The 26,476-nt window shown below is 39.5% G+C and overlaps 3 protein-coding genes across 7 annotated transcripts; 2 read left to right on the forward strand and 1 right to left on the reverse strand.

Annotated features, from left to right (window-relative positions):
• Nucleotides 1-1,274: 1,274 nt before the first annotated feature.
• Nucleotides 1,275-1,973, reverse strand: LOC121776901. The gene has a single exon (XM_042174051.1). The coding sequence runs from the start codon at nucleotides 1,971-1,973 to the stop codon at nucleotides 1,275-1,277; it is 699 nt and encodes a 232-aa protein (XP_042029985.1).
• A 9,946-nt stretch (nucleotides 1,974-11,919) lies between these two features.
• LOC121777531 (GTP-binding protein BRASSINAZOLE INSENSITIVE PALE GREEN 2, chloroplastic-like) lies at nucleotides 11,920-17,811 on the forward strand. 5 transcript variants are annotated; one of them, XM_042174814.1, is made up of 6 exons: nucleotides 11,920-12,048; nucleotides 12,908-12,988; nucleotides 13,616-13,785; nucleotides 13,871-15,216; nucleotides 16,427-16,594; nucleotides 17,072-17,811. In XM_042174814.1, exons 3-6 carry the CDS (start codon nucleotides 13,680-13,682, stop codon nucleotides 17,423-17,425), a joined length of 1,974 nt encoding a protein of 657 aa, XP_042030748.1. In that variant the 5' UTR covers nucleotides 11,920-12,048; nucleotides 12,908-12,988; nucleotides 13,616-13,679; the 3' UTR covers nucleotides 17,426-17,811. The 5 variants fall into 5 exon arrangements, with proteins under 5 accessions (XP_042030748.1, XP_042030750.1, XP_042030749.1 ...); XM_042174816.1 differs by having other exon boundaries at nucleotides 12,908-12,963; XM_042174815.1 differs by having other exon boundaries at nucleotides 11,922-12,048; nucleotides 12,894-12,988.
• A 2,635-nt stretch (nucleotides 17,812-20,446) lies between these two features.
• LOC121776902 (major facilitator superfamily domain-containing protein 12-like) lies at nucleotides 20,447-22,795 on the forward strand. The gene is made up of 12 exons (XM_042174052.1): nucleotides 20,447-20,604; nucleotides 20,688-20,757; nucleotides 20,920-21,116; nucleotides 21,203-21,278; nucleotides 21,370-21,453; nucleotides 21,527-21,606; nucleotides 21,688-21,814; nucleotides 21,896-21,955; nucleotides 22,034-22,084; nucleotides 22,170-22,328; nucleotides 22,413-22,545; nucleotides 22,623-22,795. Exons 1-12 carry the CDS (start codon nucleotides 20,447-20,449, stop codon nucleotides 22,793-22,795), a joined length of 1,368 nt encoding a protein of 455 aa, XP_042029986.1.
• Nucleotides 22,796-26,476: the final 3,681 nt, after the last annotated feature.

The raw sequence follows: 26,476 nt of genomic DNA on the forward strand, positions 1-26,476 counted from the left end.
GCTAAACATCCCCAGACTTTGAGGTATGAATACGATGGTTTCTTTCCTTTCCACAACTCGTAAGGAGTCACATCCCTACATTTAAGTGGAATTTTATTCAAGATATAATTCGCTGTTAACACAACATCCCCCCCACATGTTCTGGGGTAACCCTGAATTAATCAAAAGAGCATTCATCATCTCTTTCAATGTTCGATTTTTGCGTTCAGCAACGCCATTCGACTGGGGAGAATAAGGAGCCGTAGTTTGGTGAATTATACCACTCGCATGACATAATTCTGCAAACGGGGCTACATATTTGCCACCTCTATCACTTCGAACACACTTAATTTGACAACTAAGTTGATTTTCGGCTTCATTTTTAAGTCTTTAAACGCTTCAATTGCCTCATCTTTACCTCTTAACAGATAAAGGTAACAATACCTTGTGCAATCATCAATAAATGTGATAAAATATTTTTTACCACCTCTAGTTTGCACAACTTTCAAATCGCATATATCTGTATGGATCAACTCTAGAGGTTTCATGCTCCGTTCTACCGAGTGAAACGACAGCTTAGTCATTTTAGCTTCAACACATACCTCACATCTTTCAGGTGAGTTTTTGTTGACTTTTAGTAAATTGAGATTCACTAATCTTTTTATAGCATTTAAATTTACATGTCCCAATCTATAATGCCACAAATCGGAGCACTCAAGCAAGTAAGAAGAAGATGCATCATTTTCATTACTTGATAATTTCGTAGTGCGGCGCACAACCGTTACTTTTAGTTTGAACAGACCATTGGAAAGATAACATTTTCCAAGGAAAGTACCAAACTTAGTCAATACAAACTTGTCAGACATAAAAACTAACTTGAAACCATGACTAACAAGTAGGCTACCCGAAACTAGGTTCTTCCGGATGCCTGGGACATGCAGCACATCCTTCAGTTTCAGCTCATGACCTGACGTCATCTTGAGCTTCACTTCTCCCAAGCCGATAGCTTCAGATGAGTTTTGGTTGCCCATGTGAAGCTTCTTCCCTTCGACTTGTTTGTATGTTGAAAACTGATTTCGATCTGAGCAGACATGTACAGTCGCTCCAGTGTCGATAAACCCAGACTTTGGGTTATCTACATGGTTCACTTCAGAGACCACGACCGCCAAGTCATCCTCATCGAAGTTCTTTTCGACCAGGTTCAAGTCTTTCTTGGCTTTCTTTTTCTTGGGTTTTTGGCAGTCCTTCGCCATATGACCCGATTTGTCACAGTTATAGCAGTTGCCTTCAAACTTTCAGGCAAATGTCTTCCCTTTCCCTTTATCTTTCTCATTCGGGCGGGGACGTTTTGAGGATCTTCCTCGCTCTATCAGATTTGCCTTTGAGTCTTCCGAGCTTCCCGGCTTCTGATGATAATGCCTGTTGTCCTCTTCGACACGAAGACGAACAATCAGGTCTTCAGGCTTCATCTCCTTTCGTTTGTGCTTCAGATAATTTTTAAAATCTGTCCAGCACGGAGGAAGTTTATCAATTATTGCCGCAACAATGAACTGATCTGGTAAGACCATTCCTTCAGGGCGGACATCATGGATTATGATTTGCAGCTCTTCGGCTTGCGCCACCTCTGGACGAGAGTCCACCATATTGTAGTTCAAAAATTTTGCAACTACACACTTTTTTGTACCGGCGTCCTCGACGATGTACTTCTTGTCAAGAGCCTCCCACAATTCTTTTGAGGTCTTAGTCCCTGCGAAGATAGAATAAAGACTATCCTCTAAGCAGTTCAGGACGTAATTCTTATACAAGAAATCGCCTTGACGCCAAACATCATAGGCATTCTGGACATGGAAGTCCGTCTCTTCCTCAGATACGACTGGCGCATCTTCCCTGAGGAAGTTGGCAACACCTAACGTAGTTAGATAGAACAACATCTTTTGTTGCCAACGTTTAAATTCAGAGCCCTTAAATTTCTCTGGCTTATCGGCCTGAGGCATCACCCTCGAGGTTTCGTCGAAACAGGTGTCAACACCGATGTTTCGGCAGCAGAAAAAGTAGATCCATTTTGTTGGTGTTCGTTTCCTCCAGCTCCATGGTTTCCGTTCATCATAACTTCGGTCGACATCACCTACAGTACGACTAATTTGTCTTACGACTTTTAGATGAAATTGGGGAAATTCCCGAGCCGTTTACAGGCAGTACTCTAACTATTACAACCGAAGAGCAATACAAATACAAGTGAAATGGAAATTACAACAAAAATAGAAAATAACCGTACTAACTATAAGTCGAGTCGAGGAAAGCCCTCGTTCCGCAAGACAAATTACGCCCCTGGCTAGTGCTCACGGATTGGTGTAGTGTCCCCAAAGATAAAACGACTTCGTCCTAGTGAGTAGAAGCACCTCAAACTCACTAGGCACCAGCGAACTTTCGGAGTTTCGAGAAAATGAGTAGACTATGCTCCTAAAGTGGCTATATGTGAATGAGAGAATTAGTTTAGAGAGTGAAAGGAGAACTTGTGATGTTGATGTGTTTATGAATAATTCTCCTTTCAACCTCCTTACATATTTATAGACTTAGGGGATAAAGTAGTGATCATGTTGAATTTATCTTCCAACAAGAGAAGATCATCTTGATTTTGGCTTCTTTGCAAGTTGTTCCAACTTGATCTATAAAAAGCTTCTAACTTGATCTTCTAGAGATCATTTTGGATTTCTCTACCATCATGTGTGATAGGAAGCTTCCACCAAGTGGGATATCTCTAGGAGAAATTCTTCTTTTGTGAATGTATGTTAACTTACTTCCAATTTAATGAAGAGCAATAGATGAATTCCCGCATAGTGAGTGACGCATGACATTTGTGCGTCGTTATTAATGAAACGCACAAATGTTATGCGTCTTTACTGAAAAACGCACAAATAATATGCGTCTTTAACAAACAACGCATATAGATTATGCGTCGATAAACGACGCATAACAGTTATGCGTCGTTACTGACTGACGCATAACATATATGCGTCATTCGTTAAAGACGTATATTATTTGTGCGTCGTTAAATCGGGATTTAGAGGGCAGAATGCTCGTAATTGACAGACGACGCAGCGAGCAGCGAAGGAGGGGCGATTTCAGCGACGATTTCCGGCGATTTGAGGCGTTTTCCGACAGATTTCAACCAAATACCAAACATATTTCGGTAATTATTCATTCATTTGGCTACATAAATCAATAATTGCTGAAGTTATGGAGGTTTTCCCTAATTTAGTAAAGTTAGGGTTTATATGAAATTGCTCAATTTACGGACGATTTCTGTTAGTGTGTTGCTTATTTGTGTTGTTTTGTTGCGTATTTGTGTGTTTCACATGAATTTAGGGTCAATTGTAGAAGTAAGTGGTTCAATTGAAATTATATACACAAAGTGCAGAAAATAGATATATTCTTGTGCAAAAATGTGAAAATAATTCAATACACCCACTTGAATTTTGAGCATTGTTGAACATAAACATCACACTGTCATCACTGCAAATCAGAGAACATGTATAACTCATACCGGAAGCAACGACTATACATTGTCTCCATAATAATTCAATTGTGTGTTGGTTCATATCTATTCCCATCGCATCACAGATCATTGCTACCAATTCAGAATAGGAAACACCTGAATTTAATATGATGGAGCTCCTCGGACGAGGTGGTTCATAACCAATACCCATGTGTGGTAGTTGAACTACTCTACCACCCCAATACAAACTCACAAATACTTGCATGATTTCTGCATCAAAGACATTTAACACAACGACAATTAAGGACATTTTTCCTACAAGCCCTAATTTGTATAAATTGGGTCAAACTAACAAATGAAAGCACAATAAACATGAATAATGTCGAATGTAGCTAAATTGATTAACAAATTACCGGATCTTATGGAGAAATCGCCGGAAATCGCCTGAAAACGCCGGAAATCGCCGAGAGAGGAAATGAAAGTGTGTATGTTCGTTCTGTGATCTGCGTCTGCCTGGAGGGGGTTAAAAGCCGACTTAACGACGCATAAGGATTATGCGTCGTTAACTAATGACGCACAACCCTTATGCGTCGTTAAGCGACGCATAATCCTTGTGCGTCATTAATTAACGACGCATAAGGATTATGCGTCGATATTGAACGACGCATAAGGATTGTGCGTCGCTATTGAACGACGCACAAACATTATGCGTCACTCCCTCAATTAGAATGAATCTATTCTCCTTCATTATTTTGGAATTCCATTAACTTCTTAGCACAAAAGAAGAAAGAGCTCGATATCTCTACAAGTAGAGATAATTTTTATTTTTTCTTCCAACATGTAGTAGTCATCTTGGAGTTCTTCTCCTCCAAGTTGCTATCCAAGTTGATCTTTTAGTGATCAATTTGGATTCTACTTTTCACAAGTAGCTATCAACTTGATCACCTCCAACACAAACAACAATTTATAGTAAGTCATATATGTGGCGCAGTTGGTTTGGGATGGCGTCTCGTGAACCGGCTGAGACCCATCCTCATTTGTTTCGAGTAACATTAATGTTGGTTATCAAGTTTTGGGCATCAAACAAAAATATGCACAACATTTATAAACTAGTACTATACTTACTATTTTGTGGTTATAAAAATTGGGCCATAAGAGCATCCGCAATGGGCGGCCGATGGCACGCCCGATGGCGCGCATCGTCCGCGCCATCCATCGTCCGCACCCATTGCGGGTGCGTGCCATAGGGCGCGGACGATAGTCGCGCCCTATACTTCGGTCGCGGAGGCGAACGATGGCCGCGGACGATGGTCATCGTCCGCCCCATTGTGGAGGTCGCGGACGATCGACGCGGACGATCGACGCGGACGATGGCACGCGGTTTTGATTTTCTATTTAAATCTCGTTTCTCATTCAGTTGTGCATACGAACATATCGACTATCTCTTTACATATCCTCTCTCTACATCCAACCAAAATGAATCTCGGCGACGACACCAATAGTTCTAGTTCGTCTGAATCCGGTGGTTCGCTTGACGAAGCATTAGATGCAGCCGTTGAAGAGGCCATGGTGGCATGCTATGCGCAAATGCAGCGCGAGAAGGAGGCGGCGGCTGAGCAAGTCCATTGGCCTATTCGACATAGGTCGTATGTCCGACGCGACCACCAGGAAGCTCACAGACGTCTGGTTGAAGACTATTTTGCCGATCAACCGCGATGGAGCCCGACTGTTTTCCACCGCCGGTTTAGAATGTCGAGGTACCTTTTTCTCAGCATTGTTCGTACATTGTCTTCACGTGATGAATACTTCACGTTTCGGGAGGACGGCATCGGGAAACCCGGCCTTACACCATTGCAAAAGTGCACGACTGCTATTCGTCAGTTGGCATACGACACCATGGCGGACCTTTTTGACGAGTACCTCCACTGTGGGGAGACTACAGGCCGCGAGTGTCTGAAGAGCTTTTGTCGGGGGATAGTAGAGGCCTATGGCGACACATATTTGCGCAAGCCGACAACCACTGATTGCCAGGGTCTGATGCAGATGCACGAGAGGGCGCACGGGTTTCCCGGGATGCTCGGGAGCATCGACTGTATGCACTGGGAGTGGAGGAATTGTCCGACGGCGTGGAGAGGCCAATTCACAAGTGGATACAAGGGCAGCCACCCGACGATGATCCTCGAAGCCGTCGCTGACCATCGGCTCTGGATCTGGCATGCTTACTTCGGCGTAGCCGGGTCGAACAACGACATCAACGTCCTCAACTCGTCCACCCTCTTCACCGACCAATGTAATGGCGGAAGCATCACCGACTGGAATAAAGACGACCGTGCATCTAGCTCTTCCGGCACATCGACCGACACACCCGATAGAGGGTTACCGTTAGGCTTCGAAGAGGTTCTATCTAGACAGGCCTCAATGCGCAACCAACAGGAGCATGCGCAGCTCATGAGTGACATGATTGAAGAAGTGTGGGCTCGTAACCGCCGTCGCTGAGTTTGCATTTTTTTTAATTCGCATTGTAATGTATTAATTTTTATTAAATGAAATGAAGTTTATGAAATTCGTATTTTAATGTATTATTTTTTTTTAAATTCGTATGGATTTTGTAAATATTTAAAAAATGATGACGTGGCGCGCTATAGGGGGCGCCTTAGAGCGCCCCACTGCAGGTGGGGAGGTAGGAGGATAAAACTGCTGACGTGGCGCGCCTTAGGGCGCCCCATTGCTAATGCCCTAAAAGAGAATTAAACCGCAGACTGCTGGGCTAGTAAAGTGTAACATAAATCCTTAAATACAAAATCGAATCCAAAGGCCCCAACTTAGTGAATTACTACTGCAAATTACAATACACATCTAATCTGTCTGCAATTCAATCTGCACGAGTTGATTGGCATAAAAAAACTGACCATTTTATTATGGATGAGTATTGCATTTAGTGACAGGGGCTACAGATAGACATGCCCACCGGTTCCGGTTCCGGTTCCGGCGGTTAACCGCCGAACCGGATCCGTGGCCATTTTCCCGAACCGAAACCGTCGGAATTCGGGTCGCGGTCCGGTTCCGGTTCAAGATATTTCGAACCGGAACCGTCACCGTACCGGCGGTTCCGGACGGTTCGGAACCGGCGGTTAACCGGCGGAACTGCCGGTTCGGGCGCGTATTTCAAGGCGTGTGGATGGGGCAGACTGGCGGCAGCTTTTCAGCTGAAAAACCGGCCGGTTCCGGCGGTTTTTGGGTCGTGAACCGGCGGTTAACCGGCGGTTAACCGCCGGTTCAGGGGGTTCCGGTTGCGGCGCAAGAAATGAGGTGACATGACGCAGCTTTTGCAGACGGTTTCGTTGACCAAACCGGCGGTTTTTTCCCAGAAACCGGCGGTTTTGCCCGGAAACCGGCGGTTCCGGCGGTTTTCCGCCAAAAACCGCCGGTTTTGCCGAAAATTCAATTTTTTTTTTCAAATTTCAAATTCGAATTCTTCCATTTCCCTCCCCCCCACATTTTTATCTATAAATACCCCTCTCTATCCTCATTTACATTCACCCCGCTCTTGTGTTAATAAGAGTTTCTCTCTTCAATCTCCCAATTCTCTCTCTTTGTCTCCAATTTCTCATTTGTGCTATTGTGCTTCCATTTAATTACGCAAATGCTACTCTTATTACGCATTGTTATACACTTATACTTGTTCCCGTAGTTCTATAAGTTGTCTTTCTTTCTCAATTGCTAAAACAAAAAAAAAATATTCCATATTTCTACATTTCTACATAGCAATATGTCTTCATCCCGAGAAGGTCGTGTTGATAAGGGAAAGGGAAAGGCCAAGAGGCCATCTCGGAGATCCGTTATTGATGAAATTTCTCAAATGAACATGGATGAGTGGCAGGTTAATATTTATTATCTACTAATTTAATTAATTTTGAATTACATTACATTATTGTTCATAATTTTATTTTGTATTTACAATACAAATATTATTTTGTAGGCTCGAGCAGAGCAAGATGTGGCACATGCTATTGCTCTCTCTCGCTCTCAATACCAAGTCGATGCTTATGTTGGTACCGGTAGTGGTGCTCCCGGTCGCGGTGCCTATTCCCAACAAAGTCCACCCCCTGTGAATGTTGATGAAGACGATGATGATGATGACGACGAGGATGAGGGGGGGAGGTAGAAGAGGTTCAAGAAATGCCACCCCCACCACCACCAAGGAGTCGGCGTGGTAGTCGTGGTCGTGGACAACCTCCTCAACCTCCTAGACCAGCTGAAAGGTCTTTAACCTCAAACATCATGGTGAAACATTTCAAGAAGGTACATGATGGTAACGATCCTAACACTTATAATGTGTATTGCAACTATTGCGAAAACGTATACACATTCCGAAGGGGTGGAGGATACGGTACATTTACCCGTCACATGGAGAAAGCGTATCCGGTCGAGTTTGGTATCGCTCCAACCCAAACTCAACTCAACTTTCAACATGGAGTCGGGACCGGGAGTGGGACGGGTTCATCCCAAACATCAGGTACGTGTAGCAATACTCTTTTGAAATATGATCATAAAAATGCTCTTAATGTGATGTCTAGATTTGTCGTTATGAAACATTTTCCATTCAATGCTTTTGATAACGATGCTTTTGAGTCGAGTATGCGGCAAGTTTATAATGCCGCTGCAAGAAAATTGAGTCGAACTTCAATGACTCGGGCCGTTGTTCGACAATGCTTGGAAAAGAAGGCGCAATTAGGTACGTTTATTATTAACTTAGGGCATAAAGTTTCTATTTGTTCTGATGTGTGGACTGATTGTTTTTGTAAAAATTCATATATGGGCATCACTGTGCATTTCGTTGATCACAGTTGGACTTTAAACAAACGTTTGATTGCATTTCGGGAATTTCCCGCACCACACACTGCACAAGCAATTGCTCAATTGATCATTCAAGTTTTGAATGAATTTCAATTGATCAATAAAATTTTTTCAATTGGTTTTGACAATGCTAGCGCTAACACTGCTAGCATAGATGAACTAATCAGTGCATGTTCTCCTGTTATTGATGGCAAATATTTTCATGTGCGATGTATTGCCCATATTTTGAATTTGTGTGTTCAAGATGCGATCGATTTGTGGCAAAAGTATGTTGATCCTATTAGAACTGCTGTGAAGTTGATTCATAACAAAGCTCCTATTGGTAGAGCTTGGAAGAGATATTGTCATAGTAAGCAATGCAGGTACACCAACTTTCGTTTGGATGTTTCAACTCGTTGGAACTCGACATATGATATGTTGGAGTCGACTTTGAACCACATTGAGTATTTATGTGATTTTTGTAGAAGTTGTCCTCATGTTCCTTCTGATTTGATTTTGATACCCGCTTGTTGGGACCACAGCATGGATTTATTTCGATTATTCCGCGCTTTAAAAAATGCCACTGTTGAGTTATCCGGTGTTTATTATCCTACTTCTGTGCGCGTTTTGGAGCATTGCATGTATGTGGCAATTGGTTTTAAAACTTGTGTGAAAAATACTCAATTCATTGAGTTGAAGGCTATTTTGTTTTACATGGTTGAAAAATGGTTAAAATATTTTTCACGTATTCCAAATGTGTTTTTGATTGCAAAATGCTTGGATCCAAAGTGGAAGTTGCATGGTGTTTATAAAATTTTAGACATGTACTATGGTTGTTTGCATGCTTTGGATTTTTCTCAACTCCGCGAAATGGGCTTGACAAGAGGAGAATGCTTCGAACTAAGTATTCCGGATGTTGATGAAATCAAACTAAGGTTAGATAGTGCACTTCGTTCTCTCTACGCGGAATATGAAATGCGGTATAACACCGCTCACCAGGTACGTGCTCCTCCTAGTCCGTCTACATTTGATTTTGGTGGAGGGGATTTTACCAATATCATGATCGATCCCGACGTAGTATCACAATTGCAAGATCTATACGGTACTACAACCAATAGGACTAGAGCGACTAGTTAATTAGATATATATTTGGAATCGCGCTCTATTTTTCAAGATGCAGGTCCTCCTACTCAACAAATTGACGTCCTTAATTGGTGGGGAACACATGACAAAGAGTTTCCGATACTCTCCATCATGGCTAAGGAGATATTCGCCGTTCCCGCTTCCACCGTCGCCGTTGAACAAGCTTTTAGTGTCGGCGGTTGTGTCCTAGACGACAAAATGAGCAATCTCTCCGCCAAGAACATGGAAGCCACTATGTTACTTGACGATTGGGCAAAGGCGGACATGAGAGCACAAGAGCCGGATTTCGACTTCCGTGTAGAGAGTAATGGTGAAGAATTTTCTTCCGATGGCGATGACGAGGTCAGAGGCGAGAGCGAGAGCACTCAACATTAGCAATGAGTCGACGGGGGGCGGTGAACGGCGAGCACAGCCGACCAAAAAGGTAAGCAAGGTAAGAGAACTACGTGGGCTTTGATTCCTCAATAAAATTGTGGATACGTAGGCACCTCAACTTAAATTTGAAAAGTTTAACTTCGAAAGTTTAAGTTGAGCTCAAGCCCTTTTCAATTATTTTTTTCCCCCCCATTTCATGTTTTTTTATTTGTAATTGTAATGTATCGTTGTTGCGGCTAAGTTGTACTTGAAGATCATTAAAATATATTCCTCATTTGATAAGTATCTTATTGGTGAAAAAGTGGATATCTTTGGGGCAGATGGTACTGGAACACAAATTTATATATGAAATCTGGATGAATGGGGATCAGATTATAGTTTAAAATGGGAAGCTGGGTTAACTGGCCGCCAATGAACCCAGCTTCCCATTTTAAACTATAATCTGATCCTCATTCATCCAGATTCCATATATAAATTTGTGTTCCAGTACCATCTGCCTCAAAGATACCCACTTTTTCACCAATAAGATATTTATCAAATGGGGAATATATTTTAATGATCTTCAAGTACAATTCTTCTCGGAATCAACCATTTTTTCTTGCAAAATGTTGCCCATTTTCTAAGCAAACACATATCAGCACGCCATATACACATTGTTGCATTTCTAATAGGGGCAATTTGATCTTCCAAAGCAATCAATGCATCTCGAACACACATAGTCAGAACATTATTCAAGCATCTAGCATGAAAAAATCAGAACAAACTATCTATTAGTGCTAATTTTTTCCATGCTTGAATAATATTATGACTATGTGTGTTCGAGATGCATTGATTGCTTTGGAAGATCAAATTGCCCCTATTAGAAATGCAGCAATGTGTATATGGCGTGCTGATATGTGTTTGCTTAGAAAATGGGCAACATTTTGCAAGAAAAAAGGGTTGATCCTAAGGTAAGAGAACTACGTGGGCTTTGATTCCTCAATAAAATTGTGGATACGTAGGCAACTCAACTTAAATTTGAAAAGTTTAACTTTGAAAGTTTAAGTTGATCCCAAGCCCTTTTCAATTTTTCCTTTTTTCCCCCCATTTCATGTTTTTTTTATTTACCTTCCGAGTCCCACGAGGCGACGACACTTGTAAATTATATTATATTGTTGTATGTTGTTGTATTGTATACTTATGTATTGTAAATTGTAATGTATCGTTGTCCGTTATAACTCAAAATCAATAAAATTTATTTCATTTTCTCCTTATTCGTCTTATTTGTGCTTGAATTATGCATTGTCTTGTTCCGATTTATTGTATAAAGCCAAATTTCAAATTAAAAAAAATAATAATAATTGAACCGGCAAAACCGCCGATTCGAAAACCGGAACCGCCAAAACCGCCGGTTCGAAAACCGGAACCGCCAAAACCGCCGGAAAACCGGCGGTTCCGAACCGGAACCGTGAAATAGCCTCACGGTTCGGTTCCGGTTCCGCCATCGACCGAACCGGAACCGGTGGTTCCAAACCGTGGGCAACACTAGCTACAGAGACCTATTGTTGTTGATATCCAGCTTCCGTTGGGCAAGTATATCTTTTATATGAAACTTATTCAAATAAATTTGTGAAATAGAATGAGAAAAGATTTGATGAATACTATTTTAATTATATTTATATGGTGAGAGGATTTTTTTTTAAAATGAAAAATGAGACTATTATACATAAATTAAGGATTTTTTTTTTATCATACTCACACATATACTGTATAAAGAGAGAAATGTAATTGAAAATAACTAAATCTTAATATATAAATATAACAAATTTGATTTATTGGATTAATAAATTAACTTGCAAAATTAAATATCTCATACTCATTTTATAGCATATTTAAGTTATTGCAGTAGTATAAGAGTTATTGTGACGCGCCAAAATATTGTAAACTAAAAAAAATGATGAATAATTAAGAAAGAAAAAGAAAGAGGGTTAGTTGAAAAACCTAATTTAAATAACAAAATCTTAAAAAAAAGAAAGAAAGAAAAGAAAAGAAAAATTAAATATTAGAAAAATATATAGAGAGCAGGATAGGAAAAAGAAAAGGGTAGAGTCATCTAAATTTTGCCTCACGCACACCCACACTTACTGCATTCATCCATTCTTTCTCTTGTAATCTCCATGGAAGTGGGATTTAAAGCTTAAAGTTCAACACCTCCAATCTCAAAGCTTGTGAAATTAAAGGTAATAGCTGATTCCAACTCACTTATTTTATCTTCTATGCTTGAATTTCAGAATTAAAATGGAGAATCCCGACTCTTGTGAAAGGAATGAATAGGACCGAGTACTTGCCTTGGTGGGTTTGTTCTAATTGTTTGGTTTGGGCAATAATTTAGTCTCTAACCTATAAATTGTAGATGAGTTGAAAATAAAAGAAGAACTTTGGAGAAGAATCATGATTTGTTTTGCTGTTGAGTATGAATTGTTTGAGGGAATTACTCAATGACACACAAATATGAAGTCACTTGTACTTTGTATTGTTCTTGCCCTGCCCACCCCAAAGTGTTGGAAATCCTATTATAAAATTTTCTTTCGATATTATCATGTCTTAGGAAGGCCCCTTCAAAATTTCAACTCATTTCATCAACGTTGGCTATTTTCAAAAATTCCTGCAAAACGTTCGCCAGAATGTGTGACAAGGTGGCAAGCTGTAATAAAACGTTCCTAAATCCCTAATCCCTTGGAGTTTTTGGGATTACCTTTTTGCAAATTAAACTAGACATCAAGAGGTTTCTTGTGGTATAGGGCTCGACTCCTATGTTACTCCGAGCAAAAGCAGTTTATTATTTAAAGATAGTGTAATGCAGTGAATGTTAAAAGCTCCAAAAGTTGAAAGAATTAATGAAGGTGTGTTAGCCAAGTAAGAGTTAATGTGGAGAAAATCTTCTACTGTGTAGTTCTAATTGTTTAATTGTTTTGAAAAAAATTAATGAAGGTATGTTAGCCAAGCAAAAAGTGTAATTGTTTTGAAAATCTTGTTAGAATGTATGAATACTTCTACTAGGCTTATGAAGCTCACACCCTTCAAGATTTGTTTTTGCAGATTGAATTGTATACTTATCTGGTCATAGGTGCTGCTGTTGAAGGATCAAGTCACTGGTATTCTAAGTAATTTTTTTTAACGGTTAGTCAGTGGCATGTCAAGATTTTTATCAAGGGAATACTCGATTACTTTCAAAATATTGTCTTTGTTGTACGTTGGTGGATTTGAATAAAAAAAAATTAGATCACATCTTTTAAAATAAGAAAATGTTTTGAAGTGACATCACTTGTTCGATTATTTGATTATTTCTTTAATTGAATTAAGGGGTGTTACAGTTATGATGATTTTAGTTAATTAATTCAATTAAGAAAAATAAAAAATTCACAATAAAATAAAAATGTGTCATTTGTTTTTTAAAATAATTTTGACTATCACTTAATTCTTAACATGAGAGAATGAGTCAATACAGATATAAATAGGATGATAGAGATGTATAATGACATAGCATTAATCAAACTATATTTGATTTAAAAATGAAATTTTGGCTACAGTTGTCGAATAAATTGCTAGTTTTGGACAAGAATTTAAAAACCACAATACTTTGCCACGGCAACTGCCTCCATTCCCAAATTTCCGTTTAATTGACTGCTGTCTGTTGATTATCTCATTATCCATTTTCAGATTTAATTATTCTTTGTTTCGATTTTTTACATTGAATATTTCCATTTAATTTTATGGTGTTTTTGGGTTTTTATCTTGCTCTCCCAGGTTCTAAACCCTGAAGCCTTGACAGTTTCAAGAAGGAAAATTACTAAGGTGAAAAGAAACAAGAATGGCAGTTATGCTGTCCACCATTTCTCTATCTTCAAGCACCGTCAACCTATCGTTGAAGAACAGTATTGTTAGAAAACCTTCGTCAAAATTTCAGCTTTTTACCGGTAATTTTTTCTATGTTTCTTCTTCCATTTCGCTTTTTTCAGAAAATATGCACAAAACACGGTAGTCTTAATCCCTTCTTTACAGGATTGGATATAGGAAGGAAGAAAGAAAAGCATTACAAGATGGATTTATGTTTGGTAAGGTGTAGTGGAGCAATTAGTCAGAAACTTGAAAAAAGATATGCGAGTAATTCCAGAAAAGGTGATAAAGGTGTGATTTTGAGTGAAGGGAAAGATGATGATCAGAATTATGGGCCTATATGTCCTGGTTGTGGAGTGTTTATGCAAGATAGAGACCCAAACTTCCCAGGATATTTTCAGGAAAGAGAGAAGAAAGTGAAAAGATCTATTGAAACAATAGAGGATTTATTGGATGAGAATTTTGATGAGTTTGAAGATGATGAGGACTTTAGTGAATTGGAGGAGTTAGATAGTGATGATGACGATGATGACATTAAGGCGAAACTGGAGAAGCTTGAAAAGGATGGGAGTGACTGGGATTCGGATGATTGGGAATCAGAGTTGGAAGATGAGGAAGATGAGTACTCAAAAGAGTTAGATGGATTTGCTCCAGCTGGTGTTGGGTATGGCAACACCACGGAGGAGACACTAGAGAAGAGGAAAAGGAAAAAGGTGTCCAAGGCAGAGAGGAAGAGAATCTCCAGGGAGGCTGAACGAGAGATAGTGGAGGTGACAGTTTGTGCGAGGTGCCACTCGCTTAGGAATTATGGGTGTGTTAAGAATCAGGTGGCTGAGAATTTGATACCTGATTTTGATTTTGATCGGTTGATAAGCACGAGATTGATGAAGCCCACGGGAAATGCGGATGCCACTGTGGTGGTTATGGTGGTTGACTGTGTTGATTTTGAGGGGTCATTCCCTAAACGTGCAGCCAAGTCCTTGTTCAAAGCGTTGGCAGAGGGTCAAGATGGCAAGAATAGTAAAAAGTTGCCAAAGCTTGTTCTGGTAGCTACAAAGGTCGATCTTCTTCCTTCCCAGATTTCACCTGCAAGGTTGGATAGATGGGTTCGGCACCGTGCCAAGGCAAATGGTGCACCTAAGCTTACTGGAGTCTACATGGTTAGTTCTAGGAAAGATTTGGGCGTGAGGAACTTGCTTGCTTTCATCAAGAATTTGGCTGGGCCTAGAGGGAATGTTTGGGTTATTGGATCTCAGAATGCTGGGAAGTCGACATTGATCAATGCATTTTCCAAGAAAGAAGGTGTGAAGGTTGCAAAGCTGACAGAAGCTCCGATTCCTGGAACAACACTTGGGATACTGAGGATTGGAGGGATTCTGCCTGCTAAGGCAAAGATGTACGACACCCCGGGGCTTTTGCACCCGTATTTAATGTCTATGAGATTGAACAGGGATGAGCAAAAAATGGCCGAGATACGGAAAGAGCTTCAGCCCAGAACGTTTAGAATAAAGGCAAGTTATTCAATACCTAGACTTTTGGTAATACCCTTAGCACTATGGATGGCTATTGACTGCTCTAACATAGATAAGAAATTAACTGTCTAATGAGTAATGAGGAAGAAGCTTCTTTAGTGTTACTAGCTGATTTTTCAGTTTGAACAAGGCGAGAAGTAAAAGGGTCATCTCTTAGGTGAGATAGTGTAAGCTGGGAAATGCCATAATCCATATATTTTTATCCCCGAAAGGCTGAAATGAGAGTCTTGGAAGGGTCGAGGCAGTATGAACAGAGAACTAAGTTGGATAAGTGTATGATTATGTCACTAAAGAAATTCAGTTTATGTTTTCCCCTAAACAACTTAACTTCAACTAGAAGAAACTGTATACTTTCCTTCAACCCTTGTTTGGTCCCCTTCTAAGTGTGTTAGTTTTTTGTGCCACATCTTGTAATGAACAATATTGCTGTTTATGTTGAAAGTTCTCCTCTATGAGGTGAAAAGAATATATGTGCCAAAAACCCGATTACTGTACCAATGCATCATGTAATAAGCTGAAAATAATATATAGTTGTCCATTTGTCTATCTGATAATCTATCTTTTGTCGTGACCTCCCGTTTCTTTATCTTGTCTCTTTCTACTTGACACGATTAGTATTTTCAATTGCGCTCCTTATATGATCTCTTTCTTTTATCTCTTTTGATAGCACCTCTCAGTTGTCATAGCATTGTGATCGAGGTCTAGTTATAGAGGGCGTTCCTGTTCTGTTCCCTCTGTTCCTTTAGTTGTTAATTAATTTCTGGTTGTTTGTTGTGTCTAAGGATTCTAGTTAGTGGTTTGGTAGAGATAGGGAATATATTTGAAAAAGTCAAGATAGAGTTTTATTTATATTATGAGTCTATCTGTAGAGTCTTATAACTAAGGCTTTGTTTCCTACTTGTGAATTGTCAATTGTCCAGAAAAATACTTTCTAGTTCAGCGATTCCTGTAGCCCTCTTCAGAGGTGTTTAGCCCTTTTGGAGGTGTGGCTTTTTCAGAGGAGATTAATCTTTTGTAATTTATTTTCAAAAGTCCAGTTCCAGTCCAATTAGTGGTGGTTTTCTTTCTTCCTTCTTCTTTTTCCAGTGTTGTTATCTTGGTTTCCAGCAATCAGCCGCCTTAACTCTAACGCATTGTTGATCATATGCTTTATCAAGCTTAGCTTAATGATTATTTTAACCACATGCAGGCTGGTCAAACTATACATGTTGGTGGCTTAGTCAGACTTGATCTTGACCAGGCTTCTGTACAAACTATCTACGTAACAATCTGGGCATCAAATAGTGTGTCTCTTCACCTGGGAAAGATGGAAAATGCTGATGAGACAAAGAACAAGCATACTGGAATTAGATTGCAGGTGAGAGCCCGAGCCGGTTAAATGGAATAACTTAAGCATGTTGGTTTTTAGTTTTACCTCAGTTATTTTTTGAACTAATAAGTGGTTCTTAACTGTTACTTGCATTCGATATATCAATGACCCTCTGAGTTTAAAATCTTCTCGAATGGTTTCACTTATTTCACAACTTCATAATTAGTAGTAGGAGTATAATTTTACATGAGAAAGTCTCATCTAATTGGAACTAGTCTTTTAGTCATTTATACTGGCCAGTTTGCTCCCGTAAATATTTCATTAGATGTTATCTTCTCTCTTTTAGCCCTCTTTGCCTTGTTTCAAATTTTGCTCATTTAGTTTTATTTTACTTTATCCTTTCTTTTTCACACTGTATTAGCCCTATTTTATGATTTGCAGAGCAACTCATATATACTCAAGTGGTTACAGTTTTGATATAAAGAATGTATTGTGACAAATTTTTTGGTTTCATACGTATTTCAGCCGCCTATTGGGGAAGACAGGGTCCCCGAATTGGGTGAATGGGTGAAAAGAGATGTTAAAGCATCTGGAACAACCTGGGATGTGAACAGCGTCGATATTGCAGTCGCAGGATTGGGTTGGTTTTCGATAGGCTTGAAAGGTGAAGCACACTTAAGCCTGTGGACGTATGACGGCATCCAAATCACTCTCCGGGAGCCTCTGGTGCTTGATCGGGCATCATCTCTTGAGCGGCCTGGCTTTTGGCTGCCAAAAGCTATATCCGAGGCCATCGGGAAGCAGAATAAACTCGAAGCTAAATCTAAGAGAGAGGATGGAGAAGAAAGTGCACATTTGCTCTCTGACTTACCTATTTGAGAAGAAACATAACCAATTTTGGAACAGGTGCAGAACTTGTGGAACAACCACATGAAAGCTAGAATATATTATTGTTGATTTATTCTCAGCGGATGCTTGTTCTGGCACGTTTTTCTCCGAATGTTCACCTTAATATTCCAGCCATGTGTGCTTTGGGGATTTTGGTGTCGTCTATCGAGCTAATGAGCACCCGATGGCGCTTCGGTGTTAGCCAAAGAAGAGTCCTGTCTGGGACCTGAAGTAGGGTTCGGTCTATCCTTTTTCTGTATCTTAGTTCTTGAATCTTGATCGTTTTTTATGCTACCTCGAATTCTTTTTTTATTGATAAATGAATAGAAATTTAAAGGTGTCACAGGGGACCTAGGTCCTTTGGGATTAGACATTAACCACACCACCACTGTGCCAACACGCAAAATATTTATACAATTAAGTTTGTATAGTGGATTCTTTTATTTAACATGTGAGTGAATGTTGCAGTTGAGGTTATGCATGGCATGTGATTGACACAAAGTAGCAAGTAATCAATGTTCAGACTGCATATCTTGTTGCTTCTTCCTTCAACTGAGCTTGAAGATACCCAACAGAAAATTATCTGGCTATAATATGCCTGAGGCATATTCATAATTTGAAATTGCATGATTATCTGGCTATACTCAAAGTGCGTATTTTAATTGCATGTTTTGTGTCATTGACAAATAATATATAGTAGTGATAAATATGTATAATTAGACTTTTTAGGTATTTTATATTTAAATCAGGTTAATAATTATTGATTATTTTGAAACGAATTAATATGTCATAGTTGCATAATTAAGGACAAGATTAACCTTTCCAAGTTAGATATTTAGACAGTTGGCCATATCGTAAGAGGATATCTTCAAATTAAATAAAACATGAATGTATATTATGTATAAATATTTCATATCATCTCACTGTTTTGAGTGAGTATGAAAATCAGGACAGTTAAATTTGTTTACATTATTAGACTTCCATTATCGCTACAAATAGAAGCATATGAAAATCCTACAATAAACAGTTCAATTCCCACTGATTTTACTATTTTTAGGGTAAAAGTTTATTTTACAATGATATATTTAAAAAAATATAGTAGTATCAATTTGCATAAATATAGTTCGATACAACATAAAATTTAAGAATACTACTATATATTTACTATGTTATAGTAGCTTTTTTGAAACACCCCATTTGAAGGAGTAAAAATTCCATGGTCCTTCCACATCACGATGACATGATGATTTGGTGTGCCTCACCAATAACTCTTTGACAATTGGAAATGAAAAGGGTCCATATGCCACATCACTTGGACATAAATTTGGCAACCTTATATCTAAATTAGAGACATCCATTTAATCATTTTATGGAAAGTGTAATAAATTAAATATAGAAATTATATCATATAAACTATAAATTGACGTTAATAAACTAGTACAATTTATACATGCATATTGATATCATAATATAATAACATTATACACATAAAAGTAATTGTTTTAGTATTTATATATAAGAAAAAAATCATATTATTATGGATAAGATCTTTTTTAATTGTTTTAGTATTTATATATATAAGAAAAAATTCACATAAATAAAAATTATGACTGTAAGTTATATTTTGTTACCATAATTTTCATTATATTTATTAGCATGTAAAAATCAGGAATTTTAACACAAAAAAATATAAATGAAATATAAATATAATTTGAAAATATTATTATTTTATAAAAGTGATGTCTTGTAGTATATTAGTACTATTATAATTTTCATTAGATTTATTAGCATGTAAAAAAATCAATAACTTTTAACACAAGAAAATAAAAATTAAAAAATGAAATATTAATATAATATGAAAATATTATTATTTTATGAAAGAGATGCCTTGTATATTAGTACTATTATATTATGAGATTAATATACATATATAAATTGTACTAGTATATTAATGTCAACTCATTTTTCATATAAGTATAATTTCTATATTAAATATTATTCAACTTTCCATAAAATGATTAAATGGATGTATCCAAATTTACCTATAAGTTTCCTAATTTATGTTAAAGTGATGTGGCATGAGGACCATTTTTATTCCAATTGTCAAAGAGTTATTGGTGAGGCATACCAAATCATTATGCCACCATGGTGTGGAAGGATCATGGAATTTTTACTCCATTTGAAGACACGTTAATTTACTTGAAGATTTGATCGATTTTATTTTAAGAAGAGCCTATTGATTCAGAGAAAGTGAAAATGGAAAATATTATTCCGGGATAAGGATTGTCATTTATTTGTTCCTTTTTTCCTATGCAGATGCCATAAATAAATACTGAATAACTTATAATAAAGTAATTTCCAATCCATATTGAATATTCTGGTTATTAAGTAGTATTAGGAATTTTTGTAAAGTAATACTATGAAAAAGAGACTTGGAAATATTCTGTATTTCATTCACCAATCAATATACATCCACAATAGCTATATACAGCAATGATGATCTAGAAATATGAACAAACTCTTAATAACAAAATGAAAAACCACTCAACAAACAAAGAGAGTGAAAGAGCATGATTCTTGAGATATAATCAGTTAGCATATTTCCATTTTATTGTGTTCCTTGTATTTTTCCACACTAACATTAAGTGACCATACTGTATTTTTCCATATATAGTGCCGTCCTTGTTTATTGTGTTCAAACATACATTCAGTTTCTGCATATATATATATATATATGCCTCCATTCAAACAAGGAAGGAAAGAACTCAGGCATCACTTGCAGAGTTGAAATGGAATCTAAATCATCACAGTGACAGCGGTATGAAATCAAACTCTTCTAAGATATTGAAATTTTCTGCAGCATTCAGTTTTACTATGATACATGGATGGTTGATGAAGGTTTTGGTTTAATATCCCACGCATTTACCATTAGTTTCCCTCTCCGCGGTGAACAAATGACTGTAACTTGCAGGAACTCACCACATAAGAAAAACTCTTGCCTAGTAAAACAGCATGACTGGGGCCTCAACTGATGATGATTCGTGCACCAGGGCCGTTGGAAGATGCGCTGTCCTCTACTATGGCGTGGGACATATGCTGAATGATATAACATCTGCTTGTTGGTTTACATATCTCTTAGTTTTCATGACCGATATCGGCCTATCCCCAAGGTTTGGACTTTGCTTCTCTTTTGTAGTAGTTGTTTTGGTGATTTCTCATGTTTGAGATTTATGCATTGGCCTTCTCTTTATAGAGATGCTGCCATTGTCATGCTCTCTGGTCAAATTGCTGATGGCTTCATGACTGTATTTTCGGGTGAACTGGTACGTGTATGAACTAATTTATAAGTTCATTTTTGCTTTGAAACCACATTAAAAGCTATGATAAGGCACATCTCCATAAACTTAATTACAAAATTATCAGATTTTTGCTCTGAAGTGCTAGAGCATGTAAAGGCGATAATCCCGGTCTTCTTTTTCTCGTAGATTGACAGGTATGGGAGCTTCAAGCTATGGCATGCTGCGGGATCTCTTTTGGTTGCAGCTTCATTTTCTTCCGTCTTTGGTGGCTGCATGCCTTGCAAAGTTATAGGGTCCTATTCATCTAGTGCACAAACCATCAGTTATAGCGTCTTCGCTGCAATTTTCAACATTGGCTGGGCTGCTACTCAAATTTCACACATGTAATCTTAGTCTTTTATCGTATTCATAATAATGTCTTGCTCTCGTTCAAGTTGCACGCATTTAAGCAAGCCTGCTCTTGCGGTAGGTCTATGGTGAACTGCATCACCCTGAATTCAACTAGCCGAGTAGTTATGACCAGTTGCCGTAATGCCATCACAATGGTTACAAGTTCTACTATGCTTTCGTCCATTATATTAGTATACTTTTACGTGTTCATCTTCTCTGATTTCCTGAACTTCGTTTTTGCTATAGGTTGCGAACCTTAGTCTTTATGCTGTTGCTTTTGTGGTATTCAAGTTCAATACTAGGCGTTCGATTATTGAAGTTGAGTATCAGGTATATAAAATTCCAGTACATTTTCTAGGTATTTTTTTTCCGGCTGCTTTTTCATTTCGTTTTATCATTTCAGTACCGCTGGATAGCTTATTCATCAATCTTCATTGGTTGCTGCTTTGTCGGCATCTTTTATCTCGGAACTGCAGAGCCAAGGTTAGTGATATATGTTATGTTTATCAGCTGAAGTTACTACCTCAAGTTTATATATGTTAAGTTTGGATTCCATTTGTGCAGATTAAAAAGAGGAGCCGGTGAAAAAGGTTATGCCAGAATTTCTTGGACATACTGGTTTCGTAAGTTGTTATACCACCAAGTAGCACTCGTATACGTGCTAACTAGACTTGTCACAAATGTATCACAGGTTAGCATAATACTAGAGCGAATGTCTCGCCAATAATTTACTTACATCCTTGTTTATTAGTTTCTTTTCATGGTGACTCAGGCATTTCTTGCTTTTTATGTTGTCAATGAGCTGAATATGGACCAATCTTCCAAAGCTGTGGTACAATATTCAAGTGCTTTCTTGTATAAAAAAAATATGTTGAGTGTCATGTAATATGTCGAAAATTTGTGTGGCTAGGTGCCCGCTGTCATCTATGTATGCAGCTTCGTCACATCAATCATCCTACAGGTTCGATTGTAACCAAATTACCTCTGAATCTCTTACTCATTCGATCAGCTTAACATCTTTCCACCATTGCTCGTTGTTTACACAGGAGATGGCGTGGAGTAGTCATAGGTTGAAGGTTGCCTATTCCGCTGGGGGCCTTCTGTGGATGATTTCTGGTGTTGTCGTCCTCTTTTTGCCGAGCAGCATGAAATATTTCATGTACCTTATATCAGTAGTGATTGGAGTGGCAAATGCCTTGATGATGGTACGCAACATGTGATTGTATCCGTGTTTTTTTTATGAGAATCTCGGTCACATTTCTTGACAATGGCCTTCGTTGAATGACCAGGTGTCCGGGATGAGCATGCAGAGCTTCCTAGTCGGTGGAGATCTCAACGGATGTGCCTTTGTATACGGATCATTGAGCTTTTTGGACAAAATAATATGTGGAATAGCGTTAACCGTCCTTGAGTCATATCAAAGTAAGTCTCTACAAACTAGTTTTGTAATAGCTGATTGTTTCCATATGTTCGGTTGCTTAGATTCACTTATTGTGCAGGCTCAACCCCGGACGAAGTGCATAAAGACAATCCCATATTCGCTCTGTCTGCCACCAGATACGGGTTGGGGCTTGTTCCATCTGTCTCTGCACTGGCTGGTATACTAGTGACACTTAGCATGAATCTTCCCGAGACGACCATAACACCTCTACTAGCTCCTCTGCTGGAATAGCTCAAAGATCGTTATATATTCTTGAACTCATATCACATGATGAAGTCAAAGTCATATAACTGAACCAATAGCTTTTACACTCAAATTTGATCACTGAACCACTGATGCTTGTGCCTAAGGCATATCATTGTTCAAAGTCTTGGCAGTTAGAGCATCCGCAATGGGCGGACGATGACACGCCCGATGGCGCGCATCGTCCGCACCCATTGCGGGTGCGTGCCATAGGGCGCGGACGATAGTCGCGCCCTATACTTCGGTCGCGGAGGATAGCGCGGATGATGGCCATAGCCGCGCCATCGTCCGCCCCATTGTGGAGGTCGCGGACGATCGACGCGGACGATGGCACGCGGTTTTAATTTTCTATTTAAATCTCGTTTCTCATTCAGTTGTGCATACGAACATATCGACTATCTATTTACATATTCTCTCTCTACATCCAACCAACATGAATCTCGGCGACGACATCAATAGTTCTAGTTCGTCTGAATCCGGTGGTTCGCTTGACGAAGCATTAGATGCAGCCGTTGAAGAGGCCATGGCGGCATGCTATGTGCAAATGCAGCGCGAGAAGGAGGCGGCGGCCGCGGCGGCTGAGCAAGTCCATTGGCCTATTCGACATAGGTCGTGTGTCCGACGCGACCACCAGGAAGCTCACAGACGCCTGGTTGAAGACTATTTTGCCGATCAACCGCGATGGGGCCCGACTGTTTTCCGCCGCCGGTTTAGAATGTCGAGGTACCTTTTTCTCAGCATTGTTCGTACATTGTCTTCACGTGATGAATACTTCACGTTTCGGGAGGACGGCATCGGGAAACCCGGCCTTACACCATTGCAAAAGTGCACGACTGCTATTCGTCAGTTGGCATACGGCACCACGGCGGACCTTTTTGACGAGTATCTCCACTGTGGGGAGACTACAGGCCGCGAGTGTGTGAAGAGCTTTTGTCGGGGGATAGTAGAGGCCTATGGCGACACATATTTGCGCAAGCCGACAGCCACTGATTGCCAGGGTCTGATGCAGATGCACGAGAGGGCGCACGGGTTTCCCGGGATGCTCGGGAGCATCGACTGTATGCACTGGGAGTGGAAGAATTGTCCGACAGCGTGGAGAGGCCAATTCACAAGTGGATACAAGGGCAGCCACCCGACGATGATCCTCGAAGCCGTCGCTGACCATCGGCTCTGGATCTGGCATGCTTACTTCGGCGTAGCCGGGTCGAACAACGACATCAACGTCCTCAACTCGTCCACCCTCTTCACCGACCAATGTAACAGCAACGGCCCGGCCATCGAGTTCACTGCCAACAGACGCCAATACCATATGGGGGCACTACTTGGCCGATGGCATCTACCCACGGTGGCCAGTTTTCCTAAAGACGGTCAGCTGCCCAATTGGTGAGAAGAGGGTTTTATTTGCGCAAAAGCAGGAGGCGGCGCGGAAGGATGTCGAGCGGGCATTTGGGGTGCTCCAATCACTGTGGGCAATTGTGAAAGGGTCGGCTCGTTTCTGGTACAAGGAAGCATCGCCGATGTCATATATGCGTGCATAATCATGCACAACATGATAGTCGAGAGTGAAGGCGGAAGCATCACCGACTGGAATGAAGACGACCGTGCATCTAGCTCTTCCGGCACATCGACCGACACACCCGATAGAGGGTTACCGTTAGGCTTCGAAAAAGGTTCTATCTAGACAGGCCTCAATGCGCAACCAACAGGAGCATGCGCAGCTCATGAGCGACGTGATTGAAGAAGTGTGGGCTCGTAACCGCCGTCGCTGAGTTTGCGTTTTTTTAATTCGCATTGTAATGTATTAATTTTTATTAAATGAAATTCAGTGTTTGAAATTCGTATTTTAATGTATTATTTTTTTTAAATTTGTATGGATTTTGTAAATATTAAAAAAATGATGACGTGGCGTGCCTTAGGGCGCGCCTTAGAGCGCCCCACTGCAGGTGGGGAGGTAGGAGAATAAAACTGCTGACGTGGCGCGCCATAGGGCACGCTTTAGGGCGCCCATTGCTAATGCCCTTAGGATAGTTGGTTTCGTGCCGCCAGTTCTTGATTTAATAGCGACTCGTTTCACGTGTCAGATAATGTTAACGAACGAACATGCTTATTGCTACTGGTTTCTGTTTGCACAGCCAATGAAAATTTTTTGTGGTTTGCTTCGAGTGTCTGGTTGAATTTCAAAGGAAATAATTTGTTATATGTTAGATTAGTGTTGTTTTTTTTATGTGTAGCAGATGCCTAGATAGGGACAACCTCAAGATTTTAGTGCCTGATTTAGGGCATTTGTGATCAGAAATGGACAGGGTTATCTTGAACCACATTTTTTCTTAAATATCTGTCCTTTTTGAGGGGCCATATTTCTTGTCTACATATCTCCACAATTGCATGATACATTGATACTTGTCTACAATCCAGTTTTGTAATTTTTTTCATAAAGAAAGTTGGTAACTTGGGTGCTCCATGTCTAAATCAACTGCTAGTCATAAAAATTGGCACATTATAATTTAGAAAGAATAATTAATCTATTAAAATTCACTAGTAGACAAGTGGTATTTTTTTATTTAATTAAGAGTTGGGAGGTCAGTTGTCCGAATGTTTTCACTTGCTTTTTTATTGTAAAATTGCTGATGTTCAAGTTTTATGTTCTATTTTTATTTGAGTGGCATCTATATTCTACTTCAGATTGACTAGTACTCCATTATAGAGTTGGAAAAAAAATACTACTACTAATTCAAATATTTAGACTTTATTTTAAATTATAAATTAATTTGATTTATGGATTTATATAGTAAATTAGTGTACTAGTATATTAATTTTGTTCAAGCTATCATTTTGATGCATGCAAAGGAAGGAAAGATGATCGATGACATAGAGTAGCAATAGCAACTGGTCGACGTTTTCTAAAGTCGGCGGCATAGTTTGTTCAAAATTTTGAATTTATGCACTAGATGAATAACCTCTTGCATTTCCTTTAATTGCAAATGTAATCATCCTCTACATTCAAGAAATGAAATCATAATACTCCTTTGTCCCACTAAATGTGATGCATTTGCTTTTCGCGTTGGTTTGTTAGTTAAATTGAGAGACAAAAAGTAAAAGAAATACTTCCTCCGTACACGAAAAATAGAGTATACTTATCATTTTTGGTTGTCCACGAAAAATAGAGCACATCTTAAAAAAGAAAGTTTTCAACAACTTCTCTCTTAGGCCATCCACAATAGCGCCTAGCGCACCGCTTAGCCGAGCGCCGGCGCTAGGCGGTGCGCTAGGCGATCTATTGCAACCGCCCAGCCATTTCCGGAATTAAAAACCGCCTAGCGCTCGGCGGTTCCGTGGCGCTAGGCGGTGCGCTGGGCGATCCGCTCGGCGCTATTGTAGCGTCCGGATCGCCTAGCGCACCGCCTAGCGCGATTTTTTTTCTTTTCGAAACACTATATATACGCGCCAGATACGTCATTTTCATTCGCACCACTTGTTTTAACGTGTACTCTCTATCTTAATTTCTGTACAAGATCAACACCTAGAAATGAGTAACGCCGATGGTAGTAGTGGTGGGGATGCTGACGAGTACGAGCGTATAATGAACGAAGCGCTAGAGGCCTATACGAACCGTGAGATTGATCAATGGATGCTGAGGAGTACGAGCGTATAATGAACGAGCGTAGTAGT

Source organism: Salvia splendens, chromosome 18, assembly GCF_004379255.2.
Source record: "Salvia splendens isolate huo1 chromosome 18, SspV2, whole genome shotgun sequence".
NCBI lineage: Eukaryota > Viridiplantae > Streptophyta > Magnoliopsida > Lamiales > Lamiaceae > Salvia > Salvia splendens.